Source organism: Molossus molossus, unplaced genomic scaffold, assembly GCF_014108415.1.
Source record: "Molossus molossus isolate mMolMol1 unplaced genomic scaffold, mMolMol1.p scaffold_m16_p_6, whole genome shotgun sequence".
NCBI lineage: Eukaryota > Metazoa > Chordata > Mammalia > Chiroptera > Molossidae > Molossus > Molossus molossus.
This window is the reverse complement of record NW_023425399.1, coordinates 23,432,855-23,452,391: the sequence shown is the minus strand read 5'-3', so window position 1 is coordinate 23,452,391 and position 19,537 is coordinate 23,432,855. Positions and strand designations below refer to the sequence as shown.

The 19,537-nt window shown below is 46.6% G+C and overlaps 1 protein-coding gene across 2 annotated transcripts; it reads left to right on the top strand.

Annotated features, from left to right (window-relative positions):
* Positions 1–335: 335 nt before the first annotated feature.
* On the top strand, positions 336–6,706 carry LOC118618823. 2 transcript variants are annotated; one of them, XM_036245341.1, is made up of 5 exons: positions 336–403; positions 1,420–1,501; positions 3,080–3,244; positions 4,252–4,383; positions 6,465–6,706. In XM_036245341.1, the coding sequence occupies exons 2-5, from the start codon at positions 1,420–1,422 to the stop codon at positions 6,599–6,601; spliced, it is 516 nt and encodes a 171-aa protein (XP_036101234.1). In that variant the 5' UTR covers positions 336–403; the 3' UTR covers positions 6,602–6,706. The 2 variants fall into 2 exon arrangements, with proteins under 2 accessions (XP_036101234.1, XP_036101235.1); XM_036245342.1 differs by lacking the exon at positions 6,465–6,706 and adding an exon at positions 5,092–5,186.
* The last annotated feature ends 12,831 nt before the right edge of the window (positions 6,707–19,537 follow it).

Genomic DNA, 19,537 nt, shown 5'->3' with positions numbered 1-19,537 from the left:
AGAGAGCATTCTAGATGAAAGGATCAGAATGAGCAAAGGTGTGGAGGCAGGAAGATCCAGCTCCTGGAACTACCCAAATGGACACTGAGCCAGCCAGGACACACCATTAGCTGTGTCCTAGGGTGCAGTCAGCCGGCAGTCTCCAGAGGCAAGACCCCCGTGGGTGGTGAGTCACTCTGCAGTCCCTCTCTCCAGACTGTGGCTCAGAGCCCTCAGGGAGGTGAGCTGGGCGCTCCCACGCCCCTCTGGGGCAGGACGTTTCCATGTTCCCACGCAGGGGTGGCCTTGGGAAAGGCTTGGGCGGGCTCAGGGGCGGGCACCAGAGCTCTGGTCCCTCTGCAGCCCATTCTCCGTTACTCCCTCAGCCGACCTGGATCTTGCTCTCCCTGCAGCAGGCTGTGAGGTAAGTGGTTGGGAGAGCCCCTGCTCCCCAAGCCTGGGAGAGTGGGGAATGGACTTGGACTCGGGCCCAGGTGGTCCCTGCTACAGAAGAGGGGGAGGGGGCAGCTCAGAGTAGAGTACTCTTGGGGAACTGTCCTCTGTCCGTCTGCATATGGGTCACCATCCCTTTCCTCAAATGCAGTTTACTCCTTCCCTGTCCCCACATGTGAACTTATCACTGATGGGAGCCCTTCCTTCCCAGATGTAGAGCCCCCTTTCAAGTATCACACATGGTATACCACTTCCTAATTATCGGGTGTCCCCTCCCCAGATGTGGGGGGGCGCTTTCTCTTTCCAGAAGTGAGATACCTCTTTACTCTCTCCAGATGTGTGCTCCTCTTCCTCCCTCTGACCCATTTTGGTCCTTGTCCTCCTCTAAAGTCCCTCCCCACCCCCATGGGATGTCAGTCCCTGAGACTCCCCACCCCATGGGGGTTGGGCTCATCCTGTCCCCCTCCTCCACTAGATCCAGCAGAGCAGGCTCTCCCTGCACGTAGGCAGCCAATTAGGGGGGGAAGCGGTGGGGGCCGACCGACCGTCTGGCAGAGACTGTGGCAGATGGCCGGGTAGGGAGGAGAGGTAGTCCCGGGACCTGCTTCCTCTCTACCTGGACTCCCACCCCATTTCCTTTGGGGGACAAGCAACCCAGGGAGTTTCCCAACCTGGCCAGGCTGAGCTAGGGCAGGAAGCAGGACCCAGGCCCCCAACCCCCAACTGTTCAGACCCTGCCATAAGAATTAGGCCTCCTCTCGCTTCTCAGATGGTGCACTGAGGTCCCAGGAGGGAACTTCAAATGTCTAGGACCCCCATCTACGCCCATAGAGATATCAGACAAAATTAGAAGGGTTAAGGGCCCGAAGGTGACCTTGAAATCCTAGAACCCCCTCACCACCACACCTGTGAACCTGGTTTCTCCACCTGGGCCCTAAGGGGTAGAGGCAGAGGGCAATGTGAGGGCTCATTCACGCACACCCCCAGATGTTCTTCAGAGCTGTCTGGAGCTTGGTGCTGAGAAAGCGAGGACTTGGAATGCGAGGGATCCACAGCCCAGGAGACGCTGGTAAGACCTGGGCACCTTCCTCCCTTGTTAACTCCAAGGCAGGGGACAGGAGTCCTGTCTGCAGGCTGCCCCGTCCCTTCCAGCTGGGCCTACCCTAAAACCATTTCCCACAGTCCTACTCCTGGGTCCAGGAAATGGAGGTTCTGCATTCCAAGCTTCCTCAGAACCTGACCCCTAAACATAGGTTCCTGAGGTGAAGGTGCTGACAGAACCTGGGACCTCCTTTCCAGGCCCTAGTGTCCGCTCTTCTCAGAAGAAGGAGGCCAAAAGCAGAAGAGATTTCAGCCAGATAGCAGAAGGGACTTTCTGATTTAATTATTTACTCACTTACAAATAAATAACATTTACTGAGCCCCTCCTATGTACCCCTACCCGAGATAAACATTTTAGACAGATTAACACTTTAGACTTCACAACAGTCATGTGAGGTGGGGTCTGTGCTACTATCTCCATTTCTCAGATGAACAAACTGTGGCCCGGAGACCTAGATATACAAAGAGCCAGGGCTCCTTGCTCAAAGCAGTTCCAGTGCTACCCTGGCAAGGTGGTATCAATGCCAGCCTGTGGGCATCTCTGGGGACAATAAACAGAAGCTTTGTTGAGATTCCTAGTGCTCGGCCTTTTTTCTGGACACTTACGCGGAGCTCTTGCGGGCAGACCACGGACAGTGTCCAAGAATGGAAGCCGGCAGTAAACCAACTTCTCTACCAGTATTAGTTAGGGAGCATCTACTATGTGCCAGTACACTGAGGCGCCCGGAGGTAAAGGGGCTGGTTGGAGCCGGGGTGCGGAGGAACTGAGTTTCAGACCCAGCTGACTCCAAAGCTATGCCCTTGATCTCTCATTTAAGGCATATGGAGCCCTGGCCAGTTTTCTCAGTGGTTAGAGCATAAGCCTGTGGACCAAAATGTCCTGGGTTCAATTTCAGTCAAGGACACGTACCTGGGTTGCAGGTTTGATCCCTGGCCCCAGCTGAGGTCATGCAGGAGGCAACCAAACGATGTGTCTCTCTCACATCTCTCTCTCTCTCTCTCTCTCTCTCTCTCTCTCTCTCCCCCTCCCTCCCTCCCTTCCACTCTAAAAAAACAAAAAAAAAATCAATGAAAAAATATCCTTGGGTGAGGATTAATAAATAAACAAATAGATAAATAAAAGGCATATGGATATTGTTTTATAGTTTGCAGAGCAGTTTCTCATCTGTCAGCTCAGGTTCATCTTACTAAGCCTTTGTTCACCCATTGTCTCTGCCTGACATGCCCTCTTTACCTCGGATCTTCCCAGAGAACACAGGATTTAAAGCCAGGGGGACTGAATTTGAAGCCCTGGCCCTGGTCCTTCTGGTTCTGTGAATTTCAGCAAGTCACTTGCTGCTCAGTTTCTTCATCTGTGAAATGGAGATAATAGCATCACCTGGCTCGGAGTGATGCAGAGTAAATGATCCAACTCACCTGAAGGCCTTAGAATGGCTCCTGACACACAGTAAATGCTCAGTAAATGCAGCCCTCTCTATTAATATTATGGTTAGTGCTGGGAGGTCCCAGGGGCAGCCTGAACTCAGCTCCTCCCTTGTGCCCACAGCCCACAGCAAGGGGAAGATAACCCCCTACACCAACTACCATGCTCAGCGCACCTACCCCATGCCAGATGAGCCCTTCTGCACAGAGCTCAACGCCGAGCAGCAGGCCCTGAAGGAGAAGGAGAAGGGCAGCTGGACCCAGCTGAGCCATGCCGAGAAGGTGGCCTGTAGGTTTCAGAGTGGGCCTGGCTGGGGAGAGGGGGCTGGGGATGGCTTTGCACAGAAAGGCCTGTCAGGGAGCAGAGGGCAGGGCGAGCCCCCACCTACAACAGCCAGAAACCCCTAAACACCTGAATGCATACCCAAAGGGAGAATTTTATTCATTTGTTCATTCTTTTTTTTTTTTAATGTTTTTATTGATTTTTTTTCTTTTAGAGAGAGAGAAACATCAATATGAGAGAGAAACATTGATGAGCCGCCTTCTGCACGCCCCTCACTGGGGATCAAGCCCACAACCCAGGCACGTGCCCTGAATGGAAATCGAACCAGGATCTCCCAGTCCATGGAGTGACGCTCAATCCACTGAGCCATACTGGCCGGGCTGTTCATTTTTTTTTATTCACTCAATTACTGTGCACAGCCTGACGCTAGATGATGCTGGCAACATGGGAGTGAATCACCCAGATGGTTCCTGCCATCAGGGTGCGCCCAGTCCAGTGGGAGAATGGACACAAACCCAGATGGTTGTAATACAGGGTATGTGGCTAGGTGAGGTGTGTTCAGGTGTCTGTGAGGCCCCAAAGGAGAGACGGAGTCCTGGAGGGCCATCCAGAGGAAGGCACATTCCAGCTGGCCGTGAATGGTGAGGGGGAGGGCTCTGCGAGGTTGTGGGAGCAGCATGGGGAAAGATAGGGGAGCAGGAGAGCATGGAGGGTTCTGGCGTCACTGGGTGGTGTGAGGAACAGAGCAGAGAGAGACAAGGGAGGTGGGGGGGCAGAGGGAATGTGTGACCCCAGGTTCTGCCCACCAGAAGTGCCCTGGGCTGACTAATGTTTGAAGCCTTGTTACCAGTTCCTGGCCCTGCTCTGTGTATAAGTAGACGCTTGATAAGAATTTGCTGAATGGGCAGCATCTACTGCAGGGAGGGGGAGACTGGAGATTCCTGAGGCCAAGAGTTGGCTTGGGGTCCTTGGAATGGCTGCACCTCAGCCCCCACCCCCTTCCCTGCATCTAGTGTACCGGCTCCAGTTCCACGAGACCTTTGCAGAGATGAACCGTCGCTCCAACGAGTGGAAGACAGTGATGGGCTGTGTCTTCTTCTTCTGTGGATTCACAGCTCTGCTGATTTGGTGGCAGCGGGTCTATGGTGAGTGTCAACATCCCACCTGGCTGCTGCCCTGGGCCATGCCCTTGTGGCCACAGCCGCCAGCCAAGCTCTTACAAGGGAACTGTGCTGACACTCACCCGAAGAGTGCTAGAAAGTTCCCCAAAGAGGTGTTGGGTGAAGGGCAGAGGATAGCTGCCCGAGTGGGAATGTAGGAACTCTGCCTCTCTGGGCCTCAGTTCCTTCATCTGTAAAATGGGAATAATGATGCCCACATCTCAGGGCTCTTGTGAAGTTTTAATGAGAAGGAGCCGTAGGCCAGGGCCTGGCATATACTTGTGAATGGTGTAGTTACTGCAGTGCAGCACACGTGGCTAGGGTGAAGTGTGTGCAAGGTTCTGTGAGGACCCAAAGGAGAGAGAGAGGGAATCCCGGAGGGCCGTCCAGAGGGCCAGCTAGCTGTTATTAAACAGGAAGTTTTTAGTACATTGTTTCAGCTTCTGTAACAGAGTCCCCAACATATAAGAGCTTAGACAAGATAAAGGTTTTGTTCCTCTGTCTCTGTCTCTCTCTCTCTCTCTCTCTCTCTCTCTCTCTCTCTCTCTTTCACACACACACACACACACACACACACACACACACACACACATACACACAGGCTATGGTAAATATGGGGACTCCACAATGTCAGGCTTCTTCTGTCCCATTGCTCTGCCATCCTTAACATGCAGCTAGCTTTCTTCTTGATAGACCAGATGGCCGCTCTGGCTCCAGCCATAAGCCTACATTCCAGAGAAGAGGGGAAAGAAGGGCACACACCACTTCTGCTCACGTTCTAACGGCTAGAAACGATCGTATAACCATGTCCAGCCGCAAGGAAAGCTGGAAAATGTCGTCTTTAACCCGGCTGTGATATACCCAGCTGACCATTCATTACCACAGAAGGTTGATTCTCAAAGTGTCATTCCTGGACCAATAGCTTCACTTGCGAACTTGTTAGAAATGCAAATTCTCGGCCCCACTCTGGATCTATGGAGTCAGACACTGTGAAGGTGGAGCCCAGCAATGCGTTTTAAGGGCCCTCCAGGTGATTCACTCAGGTTTGAGAAGCACTGCCCTGGAAGAAGGAAGAGGCTGTTGGAGAAGAGCTGCAGTCAGTTGACTTTACCTCCAGTGGCCTCACCTTGTTTCTTCTGTAAAAGTGTGACGGGAATTCCTACCTTGCATAAGAATGAAATGAGAAAGTCTTTGGGAAGGATTCTTGTCTAGACCAATGTTTGGTACTAATAGGTGCCCATAAAGATCATTTCTTTCTTGCCCACCCACTGGGATAGAAAGTACCGGGGATGGACGTCAGGCCGGCTGAGTCAGCCTCAGGGGCGGATGGACCAGGAAGTGAGAAGTGAGGGGTGTTGGACGCTGTGGCTCCCAGGCCTTCCCTACTCCACACATGAAGCCACCTAAAATGCCCCATGAGTGCCTCAGCCTTTGGGTTAAGTATCGTCCTCCTCAGACTTTTAAAGAGAACACCCCTGCCCTAGCTCCCAACCCCCTTCAGGAAGTAAAAGAAACGATCTCCTGGACTCTTCCCAATAAGTGGGAGCAAACTCAGTAATTATAATTATAGTAGCTACTATGTATTAGGGGCTTAATATCTGTCCCAAATTATGCAAATTGTGTTATAAATACTAACTCATTTCATCCCCACAACCCTAGTGGATAGGGCCTGGTTTTGACAGGTAAGAAAACTTGAGGCTTAGAGAGAAAAAGTGACTTGTTCAAGGTCACCCAGCAAGAGAGTAGTGGATGTGGGATTTGGATCCAGACGGACTTCACACTAATGCTCCTATTACCACTGGGCCACACAGCAGGTGAGGAAACTAAGGCTCAGAAGGGGAAGGACCCTGGCCCAGTTCCCACAGCGAATCAAGGCAGAGTTAGGATCAGAGCACAGACATCTGTGGAGTGAAGCTTTAGGGAGTCTAATGGGGTGGGGGTGGACAGGGTGGGGAAGCTCCTCTGTGCAGGGCACCCTAACCCTGTCACTGGGGACCCTGGCTCAGTGGGAGAGCGTGGGCCTGGTCGGGTCCCGAGCTGCCCCCCCTCTTCCCGCCTTTCTGCAGTGTTCCCGGAGAAGCCCATCACCTTGACGGATGAGCGGAAGGCCCAGCAGCTGCAGCGCATCCTGGATATGAAGGGCAACCCCGTGCAAGGCCTGGCCTCCCAGTGGGACTATGAGAAGAAGGAGTGGAAGAAGTGACTCCCACACCCCAGCTGCTCCCCTGACAGCTCCCTCCTGGCCTAAACCTCTGGAGCACCCCTCCCCTCTCCGTCACCCCAATAAAGCTGCCTGTTCTCTTCTGCCTTTCATCTCCACCTCAGTCTTTACCTGCCATAAAGCCTACATTATACCTAAAATGAGGCAGTATAGTAGCTGAGGGACAAGAACAAGCCACTTTCCAGGGCCTCGCAGCCCGGGGGCTTCCTGGAGGAGTAGGGGCTAGAGCTGAGTTTTCAAAGGGTTAGGAAAGGCAGGAAGGAGAAGGAAAGCATTCCAGGTGGAGGAAATGGCTTGAGCAGAGGCAAGGACGCTCCCTTATTCAGTCCATTAACAAATACTTATTGAGTAACTACTGTGTGCCAGGTACTTACTAATCCAGGCCTTGGGGATGCAGCAGTGAGCAGGCATACAGTCTCTGGCCTCATGAAGAAGACATTTTTTTAATAGGGGGAGACAGAAAAGTGAGTAAGTAAGTATAATATGTATGTGGCATGGTAATAGGTGCTATGAAGGAACAAAACAAAGCAGGATAAAGGGACAGAGCTAAAGGGTGATGGAGGGTATTGGGTAGAAGGCCTCTTAGGAGGTGGCATTTGAGAAGAGGTCTGAATTAAGTGAGAAAACAAGCCTTGTATCAAAGACAGAGCAGCAAGTGCAAGACCCTGAGGTGCAATTCTGGTTTGCAGAACTTCAAGGAGACCACCCACAGTGACTGGAGTAGAATGACTTGGAGAGTAGCAGGAAGATGTGTGTTGGGGGAGAGGGTTGGTCTGGGGGAATAAAGCAGATTATATAAAGCCTCAAGGGATTTTATTCTAAGTATGATGGGAATTTTCATCAGCCTGCATCCTCTGAGAAGCAAATGCCAAGAAAGAATGAAAGATGTCCAGAGATGTGTTGGGGTTACACCTGTGAAGGATAAAGGAGACAGGGAGCAGAAGTAGGTGGTGAGACCCTTTAGACTGTGATGCAGGCCTGACCACTGTGGAAAGAGAGAAGGAAGGAAGGAGAATTGGGTAGGAGAGCCTTAGACTTCTGTGCACCATATCTGTTTAAGCCAACCAGGAGATAGTAATTTAACAGGGGCTGTTTAAAGAATTATTACATTTACACAACAGGGTAACTATAAAGGTACAAAGAGTATCCTCGGGAGCATGTCCAAGGAAGGACAAATTTGGAAGGGGTGTGCCTTCCCCAGACTGGGATTCAGACCTCGCTGGAGAAGGTGTGGTTGAAGCCCACCAGATGGCAGAGAATTTTGCTGGGTTGACAAGGCCACAGCTGTCCATAGTCACTGGGCAAGCAAGGTTAGAAGTCCTCAGAGGCCCAGTGAAGCTGAGGCTGGTGGGTGGGGGAATTGAGGCACCTTTGCAGATGTGAGGCCTAGAGCGTGTGGTATCTACCTGAGTTAGGAGAGTGGCAAGAAGATGGTCCGCAGGCGTGGAGGCTGCAAAGTTGCTGATAGACTGGACTCATGGCTGCGGCAGATCACCACCAGATGTCCTCACACACTATTGACCAACCGCACAGCAGGACCAAGAATACCCCCCCCCCCCCACACACACACACATACACACGCTCTCAGAACTAGAACATTTCCTCCTGAAATGTCCCCTCCAACACCCTCTGCTGGCAAAGTTTAGCATCTCACTGTAGAAGAGGCAATGCTCAGAGTCCAGTTCATTATTGCAGAGCAGGTACCAAAGGGTGAATTTGGAGTTGAGAGGCAATAAATTGAAAACTGGAACAGCAACTCTGAGAAAGTCTTGGCCAGGCCAGGCTTGGGAGCCCAGAGCAAAAAACAGCCCATCAGGGGAGTCTTTTGTTGGCAAAATTGACCCATCCTCAGGACCCCACTGTGCTGTCCTTGGCTGGGAGCAGCCCAGGGGGACCATGGCCTCAGCACAAAGGCTGCAGCAGAACCATAGCAGGTTCGCTTGGAGAGAAATCTGGGCAGCACACCTCTTTGGACACCTTAGATGCCCATAGAGGGATTTAGCAGAGCAGTTGTGACAACAATACCGGGTGGGGCAAAAGTTGGTTTACAGTTGTTCCTATGGAAAATAACACAATAATTAGCAAATAATAATACAAGAATAAGTTCTGGCCCGGCCGGTGTGGTTCAGTGGTTGAGGGTTGACCCATGCACCAAGAGGTCACCAGTTGGATTCCCAGTCAGGGCACATGCCCAGGTTGTGGGCCCGATCCCCAGTGGGGGGCATGCAGGAGGCAGCCAGTCGATGTTCTTGCTCATCGATGTTTCTATCTCTCTCTCTAAAAATCAATAAAGAAAAAAAGTATTTTTTAAAGAATAAACTGTTTCGCAACTCACAACTGTAAACCTACTTTCGCCCCAGACTGTACTTGTTCAATCAACAAATACTTACAGTGCATCCACCATGTACCAGGCTCTGGGGCAGAGCAAATGAGACCTCAATCCAGTCCTCATGACTCTGAAAGTCTGGAAGGGGGACATAGACATTAATCAGATGATCACACTAATAAATTATAGTACAAATGAGTGCTAAGAAAGGGAGGTGCATGTTACTTGGACGGATAGGGTGGGGAACTGACATAGTCTAGAGCAGTCAGGGAGAGATTCCTTGAGGAAGTGTCCTCAGACCTAAGATATGAAGAATGACTGGATATAAACTAGGTGAAATGGGTAGTAGAATAGCATTCAAGTCAGAAAAAAAGCATGTGCAAAAGCCTGTGGTAGTGAGGACTATGGCATGCATGATAGAGGGAATTAAGGGAGCCAAAGGGCTGTCAGAGGAGAAGGTAGTGATGGACAAGGGGTAATGGGAAAGTAGGAAACTCATACAGGGCCTTGGAGTATCTGCCGCCTCAATTGAAGGGACATGTCTGGAGAAAGCAGGGAAATGGAGCTGGGGGACTATGTTGGGGCCAGAATATGGGGAGCCTTGAACATTCATTTAATTTTTGTCTGAGGGAGACAGTTGCTTTGGTCCTAGGCTCTGTTTAGTATGAGGGATTCATTTATTAGTCACCATCTTAGCATAAGAGATGCTGGGGACCCAAATATGAAGCATATAGGAGCCTTGACCTCCAGGTCTCCTAGCCTGTTGTGTAGGACAGCCAGTTGGAAGCCAATGAGGGAAAAACTATGAAAATGTTTGGTAGTATGTTTTGACCCAGACCCTGATGCTTTTCTAGCAGCAGGAGCAGTTTCAATATACCTGAAAATGTTGAAATACGCAGTAGAATTTGTTTAGATTAATATATTGCTAAGGAATCATGTTGTGAGTAACAAAGAAAATGGTCAAAATTGGCCCAGGGAAATATTAGATGTTGTACTAAGTCAATTTCCCCCCTACAATAAATAATGCTGTGCAACAAACAACCCTAAAGCTTGGTGGTTTACAACTTAGAGCACTTATTTTATCTTTTATGGGCTTGTGGTGTGAGTAGGCTGAAGCTCTGCTGGGATCTGCAGGTTTTGTTCGTTAAACCCATAACCGTTGGGTTGAGGATTATTCCATGCGTTTCCTTGTTCTGGGACCAGCAGACATCCAGGGCATGTTATTCTCACGGTAGAAGTCAGAGACTCCTGAGGGGGCAGAGAGACAGGGGGACACATGGCACTCTTAAAGCCCAGCCTCAGAACTAGCACTCAGAAGCAGCACCACATTCTACTGGCCAAAGAAAGTTCCATGGTGTTCGGTTACTATCGGTACAAACCACCCCAAAACTTATGGGCATAAAACAACCATTATATTATGTCTACCAAGTCTGTAGGTCAGGAATGTAAGCAAGGCAGAGTGGGAACTGCTTACTTCTGCTCTAAAATGTCTGGGGCCTCAGCTGGAAACACTCAAAGGCTGTGGCCACAACCTTCTGAAGGTGTTTTCATTCATACATCTGGTGGTTGACGCTGGCTGTTAACTGGGACCTCATTTGGAGCTGTCAACCAGACACCTCTTTATAGCATCCTCAGGTGGTCTCTCTGTTTGGCTAGTTGGGCTGCCTCGAGGCATGGTATGTTGGTTCCAAGAGAGCAAGAGGGAAGTGCGTTGCGTTTTTATAATCTCACCTTAGAAGTCAAATAGTGTTACTTCTGTTGAACTCTATTGGTCAACACACAAAGGTCCACTCAGGTGCAAGGGGGAGAGGACAGAGACTTGCCCACTTGATGGGAAGACATTAAGGTCACAACATAAGACACGAGATGCTTACGAGATAGAAGTATTGTGGCCATTTTTAGAAAATACAGGCTGCCACCCGCAGTCAAACCCAACATCGATGGGCAAAAAAAGTCTTCCATCCACATGCATATGGAAAGTATGGGGAAAGAAGGCAGAACTGAGTGAAAAATACACCCCACCACAGAGGTATGGAAGTAACCAACACAAAATCAAGTTGGCAGAAACTAAAACTGACTATGTTAAATTGGAAATTGACTAAAATCCAAACAGAATATAAACTTGACATTTAAGATAATCAGATGTGACCTGAAAAAACTGGACCAATTGAAGATAATGAACAAAGTAGACAACGCACAATAGCAGGAAACTGGTGAAATCAGATGTGGACTAAAAATGACTGAGAAAAGAATGAAATCTCCCTGGTAGCATTTACTCCATGAAACCATGCGATTGTCATGAAAAAATGACTTTGTAAGATTACATTTAAAATAGAAATGAGAAAGAATTTAACTTTGGTCATATAATAATTGATCAAGGAATTAACTTGTCTTCGTGCAGCTTGCTCAAGAAAACTCTGTCTTGATGAATTAGAATTAGAGTAATTCTGATACAAATTACTGGGTTCAAAGCTCAGTCAAAATAGTCTTGTGGGAAATACGTCTATGAGGTCAAAACATTTGGGTCAAAATATCTTGTCACAGTATAATTTACTGTAAAAAATGAGAAAGAAATGCAAAAGACAAATGAGGAACTCAAAAGTGTTTATATGTATGAGAGATCAAGGGTTGATTTCCTTAATATGTTTTTTTTAATCTGACAAATCAGAAAGATAAAAAACAGGAATGCAGTAGAAAGTGAGCAAAAGTCAAAACCAGGGAGACTACAGAAACAAACAAACAACAAACCAGACAAACAAAAGGCCTAAAAAGTTCTTATAAAAAGATCAAACATACAAACCTGGCCAGTTTAGCTTAGTGGTTTGAGTGAGGCCTGCAGACCAAGAGTCTCAGGTTCGATTCCAGTCAAGGGCATGTACCTGGGTTGCAGTTCCATCCACAGCCCTGGTTGGGGTCGTGCAGGAGGCAACCAATAAGTGTGTCTCTCTCACATCAATGTTTCCCTCTCTCTTCCTTCCTCCCTCTCTCCTACTTTATTTGAAAATCAATGGAAAAATATCCTCGGGTGAGGATTAAAAAAAAAATTCAAACATACAGAAAAGAATTGTGTGTTTTTTATTAAAAATTTTTAATATTTATGGATTTTAGACAGAGGAAGGGAGAGGGAGAGAGAGATAGAAACATCAATGAGAGAGAACATCAATTGGCCACCTCCTGCATGCCCCCCACTGGGGATTTGGCCCACAACCTGCCACCCGCAGGGATTGTGCCCTGACTGGGAATTGAACTGGCGACCTCTTGGTGCATGGGTTGATGCCCAACCACTGAGCCACACTGGCCGGGCCAGAAAAGAATTATTTAACAAACCTCTATGTAACTCCCCAGTGTCCATAATTATCTGCTCATGGCTCACTCATTTCTCTACTCCGACCACTGAATTATTTAAACAAATCCCAAGTATCAATAATTTCATATATGTGTTTCTAAACAATAAAGACCATTTTAATACACATAACCAAAATACTATTAAAATACATAATAGTCCTAATATTTCTTTAATATCAAATATCAAGTCAGTTTACAAATATCCCTAATTACCTCATAAAAGTTTTATTTATTTGAACTTCCTTGGAATGAGGATCTACCTTAAATCTAAAGATTGCAGTTAGTCATCTGAATCTTTGTCTGGTTTTGATATTAGGGTAATTCCCTTTCTTCCTCTTCTACTTTCTGGAAGAAATTGGGTAGAAATAGTGAAATCATCTGGAACTGGAGAGGTTTTTTTTAATATGTTTTACTGTTGTTTTTTTTATCCTTACCGGAGGACATTTTTCCATTCTTGTTCAGATAGAGAGGGAGGAGAGAGAGAGAGAGAGAAAGAGACATCGACGCCTCTGGCACAACCCCAACCCTGGGCAGGGGACAAACTGCTACCGAGGTTTGTGCCCTTAGTGGGAACCGAACCCAGGTCTCTCAGGACCGCAGGCCGATGCTCCAACTGCTGAGCCAAACCGGCCGGGGCTGTTTCACTGATTTTTTTAGAGAGATATAGAAACATTGATATGAGAGAGAAACATCAATCGGCTGCCTCCTGCACTCCCCCTTTTGGGGATCAAGCCTGAAACCCAGCATGTGCCCTGACCAGAAATCGAACTGGGGCCCCTCAGTCCATGGAATGACACTCAATCCACTGTGTCACACTGGCTGGGCAAGAGTTTTTAAATTAAAAATGCAATTTCCTTAATTGTCATAAGGTTATTCAAATGATCTATTTCACGTTGGGTGAATGTGGTAGCCTGTTTCTCTCAAGTAATTGGTCCATTTCATCTACTTTGTACTCACTGCTATAAATTTCCCTCTGAGCACTGCTTTTACTGCATCCCATAAGTTTTGGTATGTAGTGTTTTCATTTGTGTTTAAGTATTTTCTTTCTTTCTTAAATATGTTTTTATTTTATTTTTTTAAAGAGAGATAGAAACATTGATGTGAGAGAGAAACATCAATCAGCTGCCTCCTGCCCGCCCCCTGCTGGGGATCGAGCCTGAAACCAGGACCTCTCACTCCATGGGACCATGCTCAATCCACTGAGCAACACCAGCTGGGCGTCTCTAAGTATTTTCTAATTTCCTTTGTGATTTCTTTTTTGACTAGCTGGTTATTTAACAGTGTGCTATTTGATTTCCACATATTTGTGAATTAACTAGTTTTCCTTCTGTTATTGATTTCTATCTTTATTCCATGTGGTCAGAGAAGAAACATTATATCATTTCAATCTTTTAGATTTATTGAGACTTATTTTGTGGTCTACCATACAGCCTATCCTGGAGAAAATTTCATATACACTAAACAATATGTATTCTGCTTACATATCTCTGGTGTGGAGAGTTCTACATCTGTCTGTTATGTCTAATTGGTTTATGGTGTTGCTTAAGTCTGCTATTTCTTCTCACTTCCTTTTGTGTATACTTTAAAGATATCTTCTTAATGGTCACCATGGGGATTACAGTTAACATCTGAAATTTATAACAGTCTAATTTGAATTGATTACTACTAATTTAGCTTCAATAACATACAAAAACTGCTCCTGTACAGCTTCATGCCTCCCTTTTTGTATTATCTTTGTCACAAATGATATCTTCATCATTGTGTCCATTGACACAGATCTTTACAATTTTTTATGCATTTATTTTTTAAATCATGTAAGGAATAGAGTTACAAACCAAAAGTACAGTAATATTACTTTTTTTTTTTAATCATCACCTGAGGATTATTTTTTTCCCATTTATCTTTAGATAGAGTGGAAGGGAGGGAGAGGGGGCAGAGAGAAAGAGAGAGAGAGAGAAAGATCAATGTGAGAGAGAAACATCGATGTGAGAGAGACACATCAGTTGGTTGCCTCCCACACGATCCCTACCAGGGTCGGAGACGAACCGAAACCGAGGTACGTGCCCTTGGCCAGAATCGAACCCGCAACTCTTTGGTCCACAGACTGACACTCTAACCGCTGAGCCAAAGCTGCCAGGGTTAATACTACTTTTATAGTTACCTATGCAATTACTGTAATCAGAGTTCTTTATTACTTCATATGTCTTCAAATTTCACTGATTTCTGTCCTATCTTTACAACTTTCTTTCCCCACCCCCCAGTTTTATTGAGAAATAACTGATTTACACCATTGTATAAATTTAAGGGGCACAGCACGATGGCTTGATGTACATACATTGTAAAGTGATTACTACAACAGGTTCGGCTAGTTATTGTTGTTCATATTCTTTCATCAGTGGCACTTGCCTTCACCTCCATTCCCTGCTTCTCCAAGTGTTTCCTTGGTGCCCTTGACAGCCTGTGGCAGGTCAGCAGGCTTAAGAACTGCAATGTTGCCCTGGCCAGTTTGGCTCAGCGGTTAGAGCGTTGGCCTGCGGTCCAGAGAGACCCGGGTTCGGTTCCTGCTAAGGGCACGTACCTTGGTTGCAGTTTGTCCCCGGCCCTGGTTGGTCGTGTGGGTGGCAGCCACTCGATGTGTCCCTTTCACATCGATGTTTCTCTCTCTCTCCCTCCCACTCTATCTGAACAAAAAATGGAAAAATGTCCTCGGGTGAGGATAAAAAAAAAAAAGAACTGCAATGTTGAATTTTCTTTTTGAAAAAAAATTTTTCTCCTTTATTGATTTTAGAGAGAGAAGAAGTGAGAGGGAGAGAGAGAGATAGAAACATTGATGAGAGAGAACATCGATTGGCCACCTCCTGCATGCCCTCCAATGGGAATCCGGCCCACAACCTGGGCATGCGCCCTGACCTGGAATCAAACCAGCAACCTCTTGGTGCATGGGTCGACGCTCAACCACTGAGCCACACTGGTCGGACAATGTTGACTTTTCATAAGTGAATAAAATGTTTTATAAACTATCACAGGCTCAGGCTCTCCCTGCTACCTTTGCAACACTGTGAAGGAAAAAACATTCATTGTCAATGTTCCCAGATTTTCTTTTTCAGAACTCCCCTATTTTTTGTGCTCCCAGTGCTTTTTCAAGATGCTCTCTTTCTGATCTCAAATACTCAGAGCCCTGGTGGTCTCTGCACCCTAACAGCTTCTTGTGATAACATGTTTTTATCTTTACAACTCTCTTCCTTCTGCTTGCTTTGAGCTTACTTTGCCTTTCTTTTCTTTGCTCTTGAGGCGGGAGCTTAGATTACTGGTTTGAGGCGTTTTCTCTTTTCTGATGTATACATTTATTGCATAAATTTACCTCTCAGCACTGCTTTAACCCTGTCCCACAATTTTTTGATATGTTGTGTTTCAATTTTATTCATTTCAATGTATTTTTAAAATTTCCCTTGGGACTTCCTCTTTGACCCATAAATTATTTGGAAACATGTTGTTTATTTATCTAATGTTTGGAGATTTTTCTGTTATCTTTCTGTTATTAATTTCTAGTTTGATTCCACTGTGTCAGAGAACACATTTTGTGTGATTTTAGTTCTTTTAAGTTTGTTGAGGTTTCATGACACAGAATATAATCTATCTTGGTATATATTTAGTGGGCACTTGAAAATAATGTGATGAGTGTTTAATAAATGTCAATTAGGCCGGTTTGGCTCAGCGGTTGGAGCATCAACCTGTGGACCAGAGAGTCCTGGGTTCGGTTCCTGCTAAGGGCACGTACTTTGGTTGCAGTTTGTCCCCGGCCCCGGTTGGGGTTGCGTGGGAGGCAACCACTCGATGTGTCTCTCTCACATCGACGTTTCTCTCTCTCTTCCCCCCTCTCTCCCTCCCGCTTTATCTGAAGCTAAATGCAAAAATGTCCTCAGGTGAGGATAAAAAAAAAAAGTCAATTGGATCCTGTTTGTTGATGGTGTTTTGAGTTCTATATCACTGGTGATTTTCTATCTAATTGTTCTATCAAGTGTTTAGAGAAGGGTATTACTTGTGGATTTGCTTGTTTCTCTTTTTAGTTTCATCAGTTTTTGCTGCTTTCTTTTGATTAGTGATTGCATGATATATATTTATTTATCCTTTTTCTTTCAACCTGCCTATATATTTAAATTACATTTATTATAGATGACATATAGTTGGTTTTTAAAAGTCACTCTACTTTTTTTTATCCTCACCCGAGGACATTTTTCCATTTTTTGTTCAGATAGAGTGGGAGGGAGACAGAGGAAGAGAGAGAGAGAGAGAAACATCGACGTGAAAGGGACACATCGAGTGGCTGCCACCTGCATGAGCAACCAGGGCCGGGGACAAACTGCAACCGAGGTACGCGCCCTTAGCGGGAACCGAACCCGGGTCTCTCTGGACAGCAGGACGACGCTCTAACTGCTGAGCCAAACCGGCCAGGGCTCTACTTTTAATTTGTATATTTAGACTATTATACTTAATATAATTACTGATAGGTGAAGACATATCTCCCAACTGTTTTTGTTTTCTGTGTGCTCTGCTATTCATTTTCTGTTTTTCTGCCTTCCCGTGGGTTTAAAAAATTTTATTTTAATTCCAATTTAATTTATCTTTAGTGTTTTCTGAGTGTCCCATTGTGTAGCTTTGTAGGGGTTGCTATAGCTATTATATTACATATACACAACTTAGCACAGCCTTCTGTCATCAGTTTCTGAATTTGAGTGAAATGTAAAAAACTTATCTTCCCTTATGTTCATTTACCCACTTTCTTATTGCCAGGTAGGGGTGAAATTCTGGTCTCCCAATGTGGTCTCCATTGACACTGTGGGAAGAAGGGGGTGGCAGGATAGGGCTCATTAATGGCCAGCAGAGATGAAAGCTTTGGCCTTATCTGACAGCACCCTACATTGGTGGGGGTGTTGAGTAGGTTGACTCATGAGGGTAGAAGTCTAGGCCCCCCACTCGGCCTTTGCTGATGTGGATGGGGCCATAGTTTTGTCAGCGGTAATTGGATGAAGTAGAACTGCTATTGTTGGGGCTATTTTTTCTTTTCTGTGCCCATTGGCATTTTGGGTAGCCAGCTCCAGCTTCTTTGGCTCCAAGTCTGGGATCTCTGAGGCAGAAAGAAAACCAAGGGAACTCACCACCATGTCATTCCTCAGGCCCTGATGTCCCTGACTGGTCAGCCTTCTCTCTATCTTTTAGAATTGTTTAATGCTTATTTTATATACAATGTCCTGGTGTTAGTGTAGGTAGCTAGATATTAATAATAGAAGGGAGTTGCCCAGCTATCGTGGCTCAGTTGGTTCAGCGCTCTGCCATGCACCAAGAGGTCACTGGTTAGATTTTCAGTGAGGGCACATGCCCCGGGTTGCAGGGCTTGATCCCCAGTGGGGGTTGTGCAGGAGGCAGCCAATCAATATTTCTCTCTTACTGATGTTACTATCTCTCTCTCCCTCTCCTTTTCTCTCTCTAAAAAAATCAATAAAAATATATTTTAAAATAGGAAGGGAACAAAGGAAATCAAACATTATTAAGTAAATTCAACTAGGCCTGGCCAGTGTAGCTCAGTGGTTGAGCGTCGACCCTTGCACCAAGAGGTCTTCCAAGAGGTTGCCGGTTCAATTCCTGGTCGGGGCACATGCCCAGGATGTGGGCCCAATCCCCAGTAGGGGGCATGAAGGAGGCAGCCAATTGATGTTCTCTCTCATTGATGTTTCTATCTTTCTCTCCCTCTCCCTCTTCCTCTCCCTTCCTCTCTCTCTAAAAATCAATAAAGATTATTGATTATCCTCACCCGAGGACATTTTTGCATTTATCTTGAGGTAGAGCGGGAGGGAGAGAGGGAGGAAGAGAGAGAAACATCGATGTGAGAGACATGTCTAGTGGTTGCCACCCACACAACCCCAACCGGAGCCAAACCGAGGTACGTGCCCTTGGTGGGAACCAAACCCGGGCCTCTTTGGTTCGTGGGCCCAATGCTCCAACCATTGAGCCAAACCGACCAGGGTAAAAAAAAAAAAATTTGTTTTTAAGTATAATCAACTAGGGAGCATTAGCCTGCTTAACCAGGAAATTACAGCTTCACACATTCCCCAGGGAATCCTCTGCCTTGAGGACCTAATGCCCTGAAGCAGGCATGGGTGTGTGTGTGTCTGTGTGCATAAAAACAGCAGGAGAAATTCTGCAGGGCACACATGCAGTGAGCCAAAATGAGGACCGCAGAGGCCTGTCTGTCTGCCTGGGAAAAGGATAGAATTGAATAGGGAACACAGAACCCCAAAAGATCTAGAAAATGGATTGGTTAGAGGGTGGGCCCATTGCAAGTCCCGGAAAGCATAGGAGGTTGATGTTATTTTGAAAAAGCACTTGGTCCTTCCCAAACCTGAAATAATATGACCCAGTTTAACAAGGAAGCGCGATCTCCCTCTCACACGCACTTGCCCCGTTGGTTTGCCTGTTCTCTCCGTAGCAGCCATGCAGCCCCAGCAGCTGCCTGGGGTCCGTGGCAGACTGCATGGGCCTGAGCACAGCACCAGCTGAAAACATACTAAGCTAGCTGGATCCGGACAGGGACATGGACCAATGGTGCAAAACTTCTGGACACGGGCCCTATTTCTGGGCCTGATGAAGACAAGACTGGACTTTTTCCACCATGGGAAGGACAGAGATGGGCCATTGGAAACCTGGGGACAGCCTTCAAGTTTTATCATGCTACAAGATCCCACGCATGGGTCTCTAGGAATGCTTTCCTTGGGACTGCATGAAAGAACATGACTTCCACTTGCAAGAATGAGTTTTTTGCCCAGGCTGGGAGGCTCAGTTAGTTGGAATGTCATCCCATACACCAAAAAGGCTTTGGGTCCCACTCCTGGTCGGGAGGCAACAGATTGATGTTTCTCTCACATCAATGTTTCTTTTTTGCTCTCTCTTTCACTTCCTGTCTCTCTAAAAATCAATAAAGACATATCCTCAGGCGAGCATTAAAAAAAAAAGGCTGGGTTTTTAGCTGGTGAAATAGGGAAAATTACATTTGCTTCATCTTCCTGAAAGTGGAAGCACAGAAGTGGGGTCATTCATCCTAAGGAGCTTCCTCCTGTCTGGTTCTGAATGGTTGCTTTCTTTTTTTTAAATCCTCACCCGAGGATATTTTTCCATCTATCTTCAGGTAGAATGGGAGGGAGGGAAGAAGAGAGAGAGTGAAACATTGATGTGAGAGAGACACATCGAGTGGT

Coding starts and splice junctions, on each gene's coding strand:
- LOC118618823 (XM_036245341.1), top strand. CDS start 1,420: ATGTTCTTCAGAGCTGTCTGGAGCTTGGTGCTGAGAAAGCGAGGACTT. Junction 1,502..3,079: donor CCACAGCCCAGGAGACGCTG/GTAAGACCTGGG, acceptor TTGTGCCCACAG/CCCACAGCAAGGGGAAGATA. Junction 3,245..4,251: donor CCATGCCGAGAAGGTGGCCT/GTAGGTTTCAGA, acceptor CCCTGCATCTAG/TGTACCGGCTCCAGTTCCAC.